The 14,497-nt window shown below is 39.1% G+C and overlaps 1 protein-coding gene across 10 annotated transcripts in view; it reads right to left on the reverse strand.

The window, feature by feature from the left end:
- Positions 1-14,497, reverse strand: part of LOC103234683 (galectin-9-like) — a 132,164-nt gene that overhangs the window by 41,267 nt on the left and 76,400 nt on the right. For 8 of the 10 annotated variants that reach the window (XM_073016496.1, XM_073016495.1, XM_073016497.1 and 5 more), the window contains 3 exons: positions 4,887-4,955; positions 4,659-4,778; positions 774-1,035 (listed from right to left, as the gene is read on the reverse strand). In XM_073016496.1, coding sequence (XP_072872597.1) covers positions 774-1,035; positions 4,659-4,778; positions 4,887-4,947 — 443 coding nt within the window. In that variant the 5' untranslated portion in view covers positions 4,948-4,955. Of the gene's footprint in view, positions 1-773; positions 1,036-4,658; positions 4,779-4,886; positions 4,956-14,497 lie in introns of those variants that run through there. The other 2 variants (XM_037991674.2, XR_012093170.1) reach the window with 2 other exon arrangements.

Raw genomic sequence — 14,497 nt, forward strand, 5'->3', positions numbered from 1 at the left:
CTATTTAGCTCCTCGTTCCCCCAGGTGAGGACACACTCTGCCCCTCATCACAAGATCAAAAGTGAGCCACTCTAATTTACCTGGGCCTATGACTTGTCCATTCCTTAAAAATTCTATCCCCATTGGATCTAATTAAACTAAAGAGCTTCTTCACAACAAAAGAAACTATCATCAGAGTGAACAGGCAACCTACAGAATGGGAGAAAAATTTTGCAATCTATCCATCTGTTAAAGGGCTAATATCCAGAATCTACAGAAAACTTAACCAAATTTACAAGGAAAAAAAAACAACCCCATCAAAAAGTGAACAAAGGTTATGAACAGACACTTCTCAAAAGAAGATATTTATGCAGCCAACAGACATAAGAAAAAATGCTTATCATCACTGGTCATTAGAGAAATGCAAATCAAACCACAATCAGATATCATCTCATGCTGGTTAGAATGGCAATCATTAAAAAGTCAGGAAACAACAGATGCTGAAGAGGTTGTGGAAAAATAATAATGCTTTTACACTGTTGTTGGGAGTGTAAATTAGTTCAACCATTGTGGAAGACAGTGTGGCAATTCCTCAAGGATCTAGAACTAGGAATACCATTTGACCCAGCAATCCCATTACTGGGTATATACCCAAAGGATTATAAATCATTCTACTATAAAGACACATGCACACGTATGATTATTGTAGCACTGTTCACAATAGCAAAGTCTTGGAACCACCGCCAATGTCCATCAATGATAGACTGGATTAAGAAAATGTGCCACATACTCACCATGGAATACTATGTCGCCATAAAAAAGGAAGAGTTCTTGTCCTTTGCAGACCTGAGATGAGCCCTGTCAAGAGAGGCCATTTGATGGAAGCTTCTTCAACTTGCATTCTTCCGTTTGTAGGTAATATGTTGTTTCTCCTAAGTGGTTCTCCAGATGTGCAACAGAGAAGATAATCACAGCTCTTGTAGAGGGAAAAGGGCTGTGATTCTGCCATCTTGGTGGGAATTCTGAGAAGCTGAGAACGGAGGGTGGAGCCAATTGCTGAGAAAAACATTCCCAGAAGAAATGAAATTAGGCATCTGACTGGTTTCAGCAATGATGTAAACCAATGACTGTTGTCTATTTTCTGTTTACATTATAAAATAGATACGATCATTGCATTTTTCTTATGTCTGTTTCAGTATTGTGTGTTTGATTTGTTCAGGGCAGATAATTTATCCCTTTAGGGAACATGTTGAGAGAAAGTGCACCTGATAATTTGTTCTCACCTCATAAACACCAGGTCCCGATTTAAATAATAAAATATTGAACTTCACTCTGAGCCTGTTCTTGTATTGTATTGGTTTCTGTGGTTTTTCAGAAGGTAAGTATTTTGGGGATGTGGTAAGTGTATGAGCCAGTGGGGGCTAAGTGGAAATAATTTCCACAAATGGCCCAACGATGATGACAAGTCAAAACAACCACAGCTTGTAGCGTTTCCTCTCCTTAATTTGGGCTTTCTGCATGACACCTTGGTCAATATAATGTCATAGAAGTTACACTGTCTGCCTTTCAAAGCTAAGGCCTACAATGCCTTGCACCTTCTTCATGAGACTTTTGGAAGCTTTTCATTGGTGGAAGCCAATCATTGATTCTGATTTCAGGAATTCCAGGAATTCAAGGCACTAATGTGGAGATAAGATAGGGAAGGAAACAAACAACCAGTCACCAGGTGTTCAGCCACCCTAATGCTGAGTTGGGCATGAGTGAAGCATTTTCTGAAATCTCTGACTATAGACCTTTCTAAAATCGAGACGCTCACTGCATAATCTGTCACCTACATGAGTCCACTAAACCTTCAAAACTCAGAGAAATCAGAATAAATGATTGATTTAAGCCAACATGTGTGGGGAGGTTGCCTGTGCTGCAATGCCAACAGTAACAGCAGCAAAGCAGAATCTGTTCACAGTGCCCATGTGTGTGAACTGTGTTCATTCCACCAATAAACCACTTATTTTCTGATCTTAAACCATGACCATTTGTTTACGAAGAAAAATTTCAGGATTCTGCCCACATAAAATGGAAAAATCAGAAAATTATTTTGAAAAAAAATGGATTCTTAAAAGGAAGTCATTGAACTGTGATTCTCTAACTATCGCTTGGATTGAAAATTTAGATGTAAACATTCTCAAATTTTTCTTCCAGTTCCTCCAGTGCATCCCACACAATTCCAGGCAGTTTCAAGACACAAGAAACATTCTTAGGATGAGCGAAGAATTAAGATATTTCACCTGACTTTCCTCAAATTACAAAGTCTCTCCCCAAAGCCTGTGTGGTTGTAAACAGATCCCTAACATTTCACTGCAATGAGTCATCTAAAATGAAAGAAGAATTTTAGTTCAGAGTGTCTGACGTGGCTGTAGAGAATGTTGTTTGTTTTGTCATCTCAGACATTCCAGTGGTGTTGTGACTCACTGCCTGTTTCACTTGTGTGTCTGTGCCACTTTCTCTTTTTCCCCAGTAAAGTGAGAACCAAGTCCTGGATAATTTAGCGAAGTTTTAGTGACCATGCGTAGAGGAAGGTGTGAGGAGAGATCATTCTCTTAGCAGGCTCTGGGATACCACAGTCACAGAGAAATGGGGAGTTTCTGTTGCTCCTCAGTAACAGCGAGTGTGGACATCACCGTCAATCACAGAACACATTGAGGTCAGGGAGACATCCCACCACACTTGCACCATCTTCACGTAACATGATGGGAGTTGATGGGCAAAACTGTAACACTGTCATTGACCATTACCTGCAAGAGGAAAAATGCATCAGAAATACAGCATGCAACAAAACAAACTATCAGTCTTATCTCCCCTCAGCCCTAGTGCCTATAGCAACCAACCAGAAAACTCCCAATTATACATCAGAAACCAGTAGACATACTTCTATCTACAGACTACCTTTGTGCTTATTTCAGACAGTTGTTCATTTTATTTCCCATGTTTCCTCTCATTACTCCAGGGAAGTTCTACCACTCTGTGTCACACAGTTCCTGTTTGCTCAACCTCTTCTCTAGCCTGGAATATGCCAGACTCTGTGTCATGAATTTGAATCCCTGCGTCTTCTACAGGGGTTCACACAGGGTTCGTGATCAACAATGTTCATTGAATGTATACTTTTCAGTTATACAGACTATGACTGCCATTCACCACTGATGGCCCACTTTCTCTTTGGAGTTGCCCGGGGCTGCCAAGGGGTTAGCAAGGAATGAAATCCAAGTGTTTTTAGAGAGAAAGAACAGAATAGGTACTGCAAGACATAGTATATTATTTTGAACAACTCATAGGCATATTAAAGGATTACTCACTTAAATCTGAACAAAATGTTAATCTTTGGGTTTACCCATTTGAAAATGTCAGGAAGGTTGGAAATATTATTTATTACTAAAGCTATAAAACAGTCAATTTTTAGGTGTTAATTTACAATATTTAAAATGCACACAACTCTGATCCAGTTATTTCATTTCTTTGTAATTATTCTTTAATACAACTACTGGGAGTTTGATAACAAAAAAGATTGATTAGAAAGCTTAATACAGTATTATTTGTGAGAGCAAAATACTGGAAACAGTCTAAATGTCCATCAAAGGAGTAAAGTTCAATAATTTTTGGTAACCATTCTACAGGAATATTGTGCAGTGTTTAAAAACTGAGGCAGCACCATAAATAGATGACTTTGCAAAATATAGTGTTTGACAAGCAGTCCACCCCAGTTCCTAAAGTACATTTTTTCAGAAAGAAATGAAAACATAAATCTATATATTTCTGTAAGCAGATTATCTCCACAATTTGAGTAGAGAAGCCAATAATATTATTGCACTAGGGAGTAAAACTGGGGCTCAATCCTGAGAGAAAGACTAAATTTTTGGCTCACTGAAACTATTTTATTTACATGCGTATTTTCTCCATTTTGGATAAATGAAAATATAAGTACATCATCACTAGAAATGAGCACTATGGGAAAAGACAGAGGAGATTCTTCACTTTGGGGGAAATGACAAGTGAAATGACCTTGACCCTGGTCAAATTTGGGAAAAGAGCTGAGGATAGCTGTGCAAGCAGAGGGTGCTTTGTGATGAAAAGTCTGGGCCAGGGGCACTTACGAGAGATGGGCCCCAAGGGACTCTTGGGGCCAGCTTACGGAGAGCTGCCTCCTGCTCTGGGATCCCAGTGAGGCCAAACACTGAAAGCCCCTGGGACACTCACCTGGTACTCATTGTCCAGCACTGAGATGTGCAGGTCAAATTGTTTGCCATCCTTAAAGGGCATACCCTCAGATTTTCTGTAAGGCTTCCAGGCTCCACACACATGCTGTTCATGACCACTCAATTCCCAAAGTACACTCCAAAATGGAAGGCAATGTCTGACTTCTTATCTGTCCCAGTGTGGAAATCAACCTGCAGCTGTGGGTCCTTGTGGAGGTCAAAGCAAGCAGCATGTTGGGCAGGTCCCTCCCGTGTAGTGCACACACAGGACACACACACAAATCTCTTCCCACCTTTCCCAGGACAGACAGAAGCCTTCCTGGTGATACTGCAGGCCTCATCCCTGTGGGGTTGCTTCAGCTCCTTGTTCCCCCATGCAGGGATATGCTCTGCCCCTCATCCCCAGATGGAAACTGAGCCACAGTCACTGACCTGAGGTTATGAGCTGTCTATTCTCTGAAAATTCTATGCTTTTTGACAGAAGTGTCAGTGGCAGGTAGAGATCCTCTTGGAAATTTTGGCAGGCTCCTACAGGACAGTCATAGCACAGATCTGGAAAATGTGGAGCAAAGACATGTCATCCTTTGTGGATAACTTCTCTCCATTTGAGAAAAAGCATTTGCCTTGCTACTGTGCCTTAGCAGAGAGTGAATACTTAACCATGGCTTCCAGTTTTCTGTGAATCCTGGCTGTCTGTCAAGAAGCAGGTCTGACCCACCATATTTGTTCCTGCAAAAGACATGATCTCATGATTTTTATAGCTGCATAGTATTCCATGGTGTATATGTACCACATTTTCCTTTATTCAGTCTACCATTGATGGGCATTTAGATTGATACCATGTCTTTGCTATTGTGAATCGAGCTGCAACAAACATACATGTGCATGTGTCTTTATGGTAGAACAATTTATATTCCTTTGGGTATATACCTAGTAATGGGATTGCTGGGTCAATTGGTAGTTCTGTTTTTAGGTCTTTGAGGAATTGTCACACTGTGTTCCACAACGATTGAATTAATTTACACTCCCACCATAGTGAATATGCATTCCTTTTTCTCTGCAACATTGCCAGCATCTATTACTTTTTGACATTTTAATAATAGCCATTCTGACTGATATGTGATTGTATCTCACTGTTGTTTTGACTAATAATCAGAAATGTTGAGCTTTTCCACATGTTTGTTGGCCACATGTGTATCTTCTTTTGGGAAGTGTCTGTTCATATCTCCTGCCCACTTTTTAATGAAATTGTTTGGTTTTTTTCCCTTGTATATTTCTTAAGTTCCTTATAGATGCGGAATGTTAGCCTTTTGTCTGATGCATAGTTTGCAAAAATGTTCTCCCATTCTGTAGGTTGCCTGTTTACCCTGTTGATAGTTTTCCTTTGCTATGCAGAAGCTCTTTAGTTTAATTAGATCCCATTTGTCAATTTTTGCTTTTGGTGCAACAGCTTGTATCATCTGCATCATGAATTCCTTCCCCATTCCTATATCCAGAATGGCATTGCCTAGGTTATCTTCTAGGGTTTTATAGTTTGGGGTAATACATTTCAGTCTCTGATCCATCCTAAGTTGATTTTTGTGAATGGTATAAGGAAGGGATCCAGTTTCAATCTTCTGCATATGGTTAAACAGTTATCGCAGAACCTTTCATTGAATTCATTGAAGGGAGTCCTTTCCCCATTACCTGTTTTTGTCAGCTTTGTAGAAGAACAGATTGTTGCAGGTTTGTGGCCTTCTTTGTGGTCTCTCTGTTCCGTATGTGTTTGTTTTTCTACAAATACTATGCTGTTTTAGTTACTGTAGCCTCATAGTATAGTTTGAAGTCAAGTAGCATGATGTCTCCAGTTTTTTTCTTTTTGCTTAGGATTGCCTTGATCATTTGGGCTTTTTGTTTGTTCCACATGAATTTTTAAATAGTTTTACATAACTCTTTGAATAATGTCATTGGCAATTTTACAGGAATCACTTTGGATCTACAAATTGCTTTGGGAATTATGGCCCTTTTAATGATATTGGTTCTTCCTATCCATGAGCATGGAATTTTTTTTATTTGTTTGTTTCACCTCAGATTTCTTTGAGCAGTGTTTTCTTTTTTTTTTAATTTTGCCTTGAAGAATCTGGCAAATGGTATTTTACAAAGATAGTCATAATGACATATCTTATCCTACGTGCTCTTCTCCACTGTGATCTTTTTTAAATATATTTTTTTATTTCCATAGGTTTTTGGGGAACAGGTGGTATGTGGTTCCCTGAGTAACTCTCTTAATGGAGATTTGTGAGATATGGGGTGACCCATCATCCGAGCAGTACACACTGACCCAATTTGTAGCCTTTTATCTCTTACCCCCTTCCCACTCTTTTTCCCCCAAGTCCCCAGAGCCTATTGTATCATTCTTATGCCTTTGCATTCTCATCACTTAGCTCCCACTTATGAGTGAGAACATATGATGTTTCATTTTGCATTAATGAGTTACTTCACTTAGAATAATGGTCTCCAATCCCATCCAGGTTGCTGTTAATGCCATTAACTCATTCCTTTTCATGGCTGAGTAGTACTTCATTATATGATGGTTATTTGGGCTGGTTTCACACATTTGCAATTGTGAATTATGCTGCTATAAACATGTGGGTGCAAGTATCGTTTTTGTATAATTACTTCTTTTTTTTTTTTTTTTTTTTTTTTTTTTTTGAGACGGAGTCTCGCTGTGTCACCCAGGCTGGAGTGCAGTGGCCCGATCTCGGCTCACTGCAAGCTCCGCCTCCCGGGTTTACACCATTCTCCTGCCTCAGCCTCCGAGTAGCTGGGACTACAGGCGCCCGCCACCACGCCCGGCTAGTTTTTTGTATTTTTTAGTAGAGACGGGGTTTCACCATGTTAGCCAGGATGGTCTCGATCTCCTGACCTCGTGATCCACCCGCTTCGGCCTCCCAAAGTGCTGGGATTACAGGCTTGAGCCACCGCGCCCGGCCGTATAATTACTTCTTTTCCTCCAGGTAGATACCAAGTAGTGAGATTGCTGGATCAAATGGTAGTTCTACTTTTAGCTCTTTAAGGCATCCCACATTGCTTTCTATAGTGGTTGTACTAGTTTACATTCCCACCAGTTGTGTAAAAATGTCCTCTTTTAACCTCATCCCCTCCAATATCTATTATTTTGATTTTTTATTATGGCCATTCTTGCATGAGTAAGGTGGTATCGCATTGTGCTTTTGATTTACATTTCCCTGATCGTTAGTGATGTTGAGCATTGTTTCATATGTTTGTTGCTTATTTGCATATCTTCTTTTGAGAATTGTTTTTTCATGTCCTTAGCCCCCTTTTCGATGGGATTATTTGGTTTTTTTTCCTTGCTGGTTTGTATAAATTAATTGTAGATTCTTGATATTAGTCCTTTGTTAGATGTACAGATTGTGAATGTTTTCTCCCACTCTGTGGGTTGTCTGTTTACTCTGTTGACTGTTCCTTTTGCCATACAAAATCTCCTTAGTTTAATTAAGTCCCTCCTATTTATCTGTGTTTTCATTGCATTGGCTTTCGGGTTCTTGGTCATAAAATCTTTCCTTAAGCCAATGTCTAGAAGGGTTTTTCCGATGTTATCTTCTAGAATTTTTATAGTTTCAGGTCTTAGATCTCAGTTCTTAGATTTCAGTTCTTAATCCATCTTCAGTTGGTTTTTGTATAAGGTGAAAGATGAGGATCCAGTTTCATTCTCTTACATTACATGTGGTTTGCCAATTATCCCAGCACCATTTGTTAAATAGGGTGTCCTTTCTCCACTTTGTGCTTTCATTTCCTTTGTCAAAGATCAGTTGGTTGTAAATATTTGGGTTTATTTTTGGGTTTTCTATTCTGTTCCATTGGTCTATGTGCCTATTTTTATACCAGTACTGTGCTGTTTTGATGACTATGGCCTTATATTATAGTTTATAATCAGGAAATGTAATGCTTCCAGATTTATTCTTTTTGCTTAGCCTTGCTTTGACTATGCAGGTTCTTTTTTGGTGCCAAATAAATTTTAGAATTCTTTTTTCTAGTTCTGTGAATAATGATGGTGGTATTTTGATGGGAATTGCATTGAATTTATAGATTGTTTTTGGCAGTATGGTCATTTTCACAATATTGATTCTACCCATTCATGAACATGAAATGGTTTTCCATTTTTTTGTGTCATCTCTGATTTCTTTCTTTTTTTTTTTTTTTGAGATGGAGTCTGGCTCTGTCGCCCAGGCTGGAGTGCAGTGGCCCGGATCTCAGCTCACTGCAAGCTCCGCCTCCCGGGTTTACGCCATTCTCCTGACTCAGCCTCCCGAGTAGCTGGGACTACAGGCGCCCGCCACCTTGCCCGGCTAGTTTTTTTGTATTTTTTAGTAGAGACGGGGTTTCGCCGTGTTCGCCAGGATGGTCTCGATCTCCTGACCTCGTGATCCGCCCGTCTCGGCCTCCCAAAGTGCTGGGATTACAGGCTTGAGCCACCGCGCCCGGCCATCTCTGATTTCTTTGAGCACTGTTTTGTAATTCTCATTGTACAGATATTTCACCTCCTTAGATGGCTGTATTTCTAGGTATTCTATTCTTCTTGTGGCAATCATGAATATGATTGTGTTACTGATTTGGCTCCCATCTTAGCTGTTGTAAGAAAGAATGATAGAGATTTTTGTATGTTGATTTTGTATCCTGGATTTCCCTAAAGTTGTTTGTCAGCTTAAGGGCCTTTTCAGCTGAGACTATGGGGTTTTCTAGATACAGAATCATGTTGCCTGCAAACAAGGATAGTTTGACTTATTTTCTTCCTCTTTGGATGCCCTTTTTTCTTACTCTTATCTAATTGCCCTGGCCAGTACCTTCGATAATATGTTAAATAAAAGTGGTGAGAGACAGCATCTTTGTCTTGTGCCAGTTTAGAGGGGAATGCTTCGAGCTTTGCCCATTCACTCTGATGTTGGCTGTGGGTTTGTCATAGGTGACTCTTACTATTTTGAGGTATATCCCTTCAATACTCAGTTGACTGAGGTTTTTAACATGAAAAGGTGTTGAATTCTACTGAAAGACTTTTTTGCATCTATTAAGATAATCATGTGGTTTCTGTCTTTTGCTCTGTTTATGTGACGAATCAAGTTTATTGACTGGCATATGTTGAACCAACCTTGCATGCCAGGGGTACAGCCTACTTGATCATGGTGGGTAAGCTTTTTTCATGTGCTGCTGGATTCAGTTTGCCAGTATTTCATTGAGGATATTTTTATTGATCTTCCTCGAGGATATTTGCCTGAAATTTGTTGTTGTTGTTGTGTCTTGCCAGGTTTTGATATCAAGATAATGCTGGCCTCACAAAATGAGTTAGGCAGGTATCTCTCCTCCTCAGTTTTTTGGAATACTTTCAGTAGGAATGATACTAGCTCTTCTTTGTACACTTGGTAGAATTCAGCTGTGAATCCATCTGGTCCTGGGCCTTTTTTGGGTGGCAGACTTATTACTGATTCAATTTTGGAGCTCATTGTTGGTCTCTTCAGGGATTCAGTTTCTTCCTGGTTCAGTATTGGTCAGGTGTATGTATCTAAGAATGTATCCATTTTCTGTAGATTTTTTTAGTTTGTATGCATAGAACTGTTTATAATCTACCTGATGGGTGTTTATATTTTTGTAGCATTTGTGGTACTATCCCCTTTGTTGTTTCCAGTTGTGTTTATTTGAATCTTCTCTCTTTTCTTGTTTATTAGTCTGGCAAGCAGTTTATTTTGTCACTTTGAAAAAAAATGAACTGTTGGATTCATTCTACTTTGACTGTTTTCATTTCTCAGTCTCCTTCAGTTTAGCTCTGATTTGTGATATTTCTTGTCTTCTAAATTTGAGGTTGGCATGCTCTTGGTTCTCGACTCTTTTTTAACTTCAAAATTAATTTTTTCAAAATCATCACATGGTAAGCATTCTCTAGTTCTTTTAGGTGTGATGTTATGTTGCTAAGTTGAAATCCTTGTAACTTTTTCATGTGGGCATATAGTCTTATAAATAATCCTTTTAATACTGCCCTAGCTGTGTCCCAGAGATTTTGGTATGTTGTATTATTTTTCTCATTAGTTTCATTGTTCTCATTAGTTTCAAAAAAAACTTCTCAATTTCTGACTTAATATCATCATTTACCCGAAAGTCATCTAGTAGCAGGGCTATTCCATTTCCATCATTTCCATGTCTTTGTATGGTTTTGAGTGATTTCCTTAGTCTTGATTTCTAATTTTATTGTGCTGTAATCTGAAAGAAGGACTGCTATGATTTCAATTCTTTTCCATTTGCTGAGGAGTATTCTATGTCTGATTATGTGGTGAATTTTAGAGTATGTTCCATTTGGTTTTGAGAAAAATATATATTCTGTTGTTTTTTGGGTGCAAAGTCCTGGAGAAGTCTATCAGGTCCATGGATCAAGTCCTGAGTTTAAGTTCTGAATGTCTTTGTTAATTCTCTACCTCAATGGTCTTTCTAATGCTGTAAGTGGGGTGTTGGAGTCCCTCACTATTGCTGTGAATTCCATTATTCAAAGTCTCTTGGAAGGTCTCTAAGAACTTGCTTTATGAATCTGGGTGCTTTTGTGCTGAATGCATATATATTTAGGATAGTCAGATGTTCCATTTGAATAAAACTCTTTACCATATGGAATGCCCTTAGACAACCTTTCAAGGTTACTTGGAGCCCCAGAGCACTGTAGGGTTTGCTGGAATTCAAGTTCCAGCCAATGAGATCAAAGATTCCCCTTGGCTAAGGCTGGTTTAAGTGCTCCCTCAGTTGGCATGCAAGACTGGAGTTACAACACTGTTTTTCTTATCACTTCAATGCCTCTTTCAGCAATACAGAGTTAAAAACAGGTACTACGATGGCTCACCTGATTCTTGGTTCTCATGGAGGTGCTTTTTCTATATGGATGTTACCAGATAGAGTGTCCTAAATGTGAATTGTCCACGTTCTTGGCATATTGGAAAAATAAATTGAACGAAATGCCACAGAGTGGGCACAGATTTATTGAAGACAATTTACACAGTGGAAGCAGACTCCACTTGAGCAAGCAGCTGCTTAAGAGCCCCATCAAGGGCCAGACAAGATGGCTCACACCTGTAATCTCAGCACTTTGGGAAGCCAAGAAAAGCAGATCATGTGACTCCAGAAGTTTGAGACCAGCCTAGGAAATCTGGTGAAACCCTGTCTACTAAAAATACAAAAATTAGCCAGCCATAGTAGCACATGCCTGTAATCCCAGCTACTCAGGAGACTGAGGCATGAGAATTCCTTGAAACCAGCAGGCAGGGGTTGCAATGAGTCCAGATTGCATCACTAAACTCCAGCCTGGGTGAAAGAGTGGGACTTCGATTTAAAAAAAGCACAACAAAAACAAAAAAAAGAGACTTCTTTTTTTTCCAGTGTCTGAAAACAGTTTTTATGGTATATTTATCCCCGTGTACTTATCTATTTATTTATTTTTATTGTTAATTGTTATTATCCTTTAAATTCTGGGATACACGTGCAGAACGTGCAGGTTTGTTACATAGGTACACATGTGCCATAGTGGTTTGCTGTACCCATCAGCCCATCATCTACATCAGGTATTTCTCCTAAAGTTATCTCTCCCCTTGTTCTTCAACCCCCAAAAGACCCCAGTGTGTGATGTTCCCCTCCCTATGTCCATGTGTTCCCACTGTTCACCTCCCACTTATGAGAGAGAACATGCAGTGTTAGATTTTCTGTTCCTGTGTTAGTTTGCTGAGAATGATGGATTCCAGCTTCATCTACTTCCCTGCAGAGGACATTAACTCATCCTTTTCTATGGCTGCATAATATTCTTTGGTGTATATGTGCCACATTTTCTTTATCCTGTCTATCATTTATGGGCATTTGGGGTGGTGCCAAGTCTTTGATATTGTGAGCAGTGCTGCAATAAACATACATGTGCATGTTTCTTTATAGTAGAATGATTTATAATTCTTCAGGTACATACCCAGTAATGGGATTGCCGGGTCAAATGTTATTTCTGGTTCTAGATCCTTGAGGAATTGCCACACTGTCTTCCACAATGATTGAACAAACTTACACTTCCACCAACAGTGTAAAAGCGTTCCAATCTCCACATCCTATCCAGCATCTGTTGTTTCCTGACTTTTTAGTGATCACCATTCCAACTGGAGTGAAATGGTATCTCATCGTGATTTTGATTTGCATTTCTTTTATGACCAGTGATGATAAACTTTTCTTCATATGTTTGTGGGCACATAAATATCTTCTTTTGAGAAGTGTCTGTTCATATCCTTCACCCACTTTTTGATGGGGTTGTTTGTTTTTTTGTGTAAATTTGTTTAAGTTTCTTGCAGATTCTTGATATTAGCCCTTTGTCAGATGGACACATTGCAAAAATTTGCTCCCATTATGTAAGTTGCGTGTTCACTCTGATGATTGTTTCTTTTGCTGTGCAGAAGTTCTTTAGTTTTATTAGATCCCATTTGTCAATTTTGGCTTTTGTTGCCATCGCTTTGGGTGTTTTAGTCATGAAGTCTTTGTCGATGCCTATGCCCTGAGGGTATTGCCTAGGTTTTCTTCCAGGGTTTTTTTTTTCTTTTAGGCCTTACATTTAGTACTTTAAACCATCTTGAGTTAATTTCTATATAAGGAATAAGTAAGGGGTCTAGTTTCAGTTTTCTGCATATGGCTAGCCAGTTTTCCCATCACCATTTATTAAATAGGTAATCCTTTCCCCGTTGCTTGTTTTTGTCAGATTTCTCAAAAATCAGATGGTTGTAGATGTGTGGTATTATTTCTGAGGTCTCTGTTTTGTTGCATTGGTCTATACATCTGTTTTGGTACCAGTACCATGCCGTTTTGGCTACTGTAAACTTATAGTATAGTTTGAAGTCAGGTAACGTGATGCCTCCAGCTTTCTTGTTTTTGCTTAGGATTGTCTTGGCTATATGGGCTTTTTGTTGGTTTCGTATGAAATTTGAAGTAGTTTTTTTAAATCTGTGAAGAAAGTCAGTTGTAGCCTGATGGGGATAGCACTGAATCTATAAATTACTTTGGGTAGTACGGCCATTTTCATGGTACTGGTTATTCCTATCCATGAGCATGGAAAGTTTTTCCATTTGTTTGTATCCTCTGTTATTTCCTTGAGCAGTGGTTTGTAGTTCTCCTTGAAGAGACCTTTCACATTCCTTGTAAGTTGGATTCCTAGGTACTTTATTCACTTTGTAGCAATTCTGAATGGGAGTTCAGTCATGATTTGGCTCTCTGTTTGTCTATTACTGGTGTATAGAAATGCTTCTGATTTTTGCACATTGATTCTGTATCCTGAGACTTTGCTGAAGTTGCTTGTCAGCTTAAGGAGATTTGGGGCTGAGATAATGGGGTTTTCTAAATATACCATCATGACATCTGCAAACAGAGACAATTTGACTTCCTCTTTTCCTATTTGAATATCCTTTATTTCTTTCTCTTGCCTGATTGCCCTGGCCAGAACTTCCAATACTACGTTGAATAGGAGTGGTGAGAAAGGGCATTATTGTCTTGTGCCAGTTTCCAAAGGGAACACTACCACCTTTTGTCCATTCGGTATGATATTGGCTGTAGGTTTGTCATAAATAGCTCTTATTATTTTGAGATATGTTCCATCAATATCTAGTTTATTGAGAGTTTTTAGCATGAAGGGGTGTTGAATTTTATCGGAGGCCTTTTCTGCATCTATTGAGATAATCATGTGGTTTTTGTCACTGGTTCTGTTTACATGATGGATTACGCTTACTGATTTGCATATGTTGAAACAGCCGTGCGTCCCAGGGATGAAGTCAACTGATCGTGGCAGGTAAGCTTTTTGATGTGTTTCTGGATTCGGTTTGCCAGTATTTTATTGAGGATTTTCGTATCGATGTTCATAAGGGATATTGGCCTGAAAATTTCTTTTTTTGTTGTGTCTCTGCCACGTTGTGGTATCAGAATGATGCTGGCCTCATAAAATGAGTTAGGGAGGAATCCCTATTTTTCTGTTGTTTGGAATAGTTTCAGAAGGAATGGTACCGGCTCCTCTTTGTGCCTCTGGTACAACTCAGCTGTGAATCTGCCTGGTCCTGGGCTTTTTTTGGTTGGTAGGCTATTAATTGTTGCCTCAATTTCTGTACTTGTCATTGGTCTATCCAGAGATTCGACTTCTTCCTGGTTTAGTTTTGGGAGGGTGTATGTGTTCAGAAATTTATCCATTCCTTCTAGATTTTCTAGTATACTTGTGTAGAGGTGTTTTAGTATTC

This window comes from Chlorocebus sabaeus, chromosome 6 (assembly GCF_047675955.1).
Source record: "Chlorocebus sabaeus isolate Y175 chromosome 6, mChlSab1.0.hap1, whole genome shotgun sequence".
NCBI lineage: Eukaryota > Metazoa > Chordata > Mammalia > Primates > Cercopithecidae > Chlorocebus > Chlorocebus sabaeus.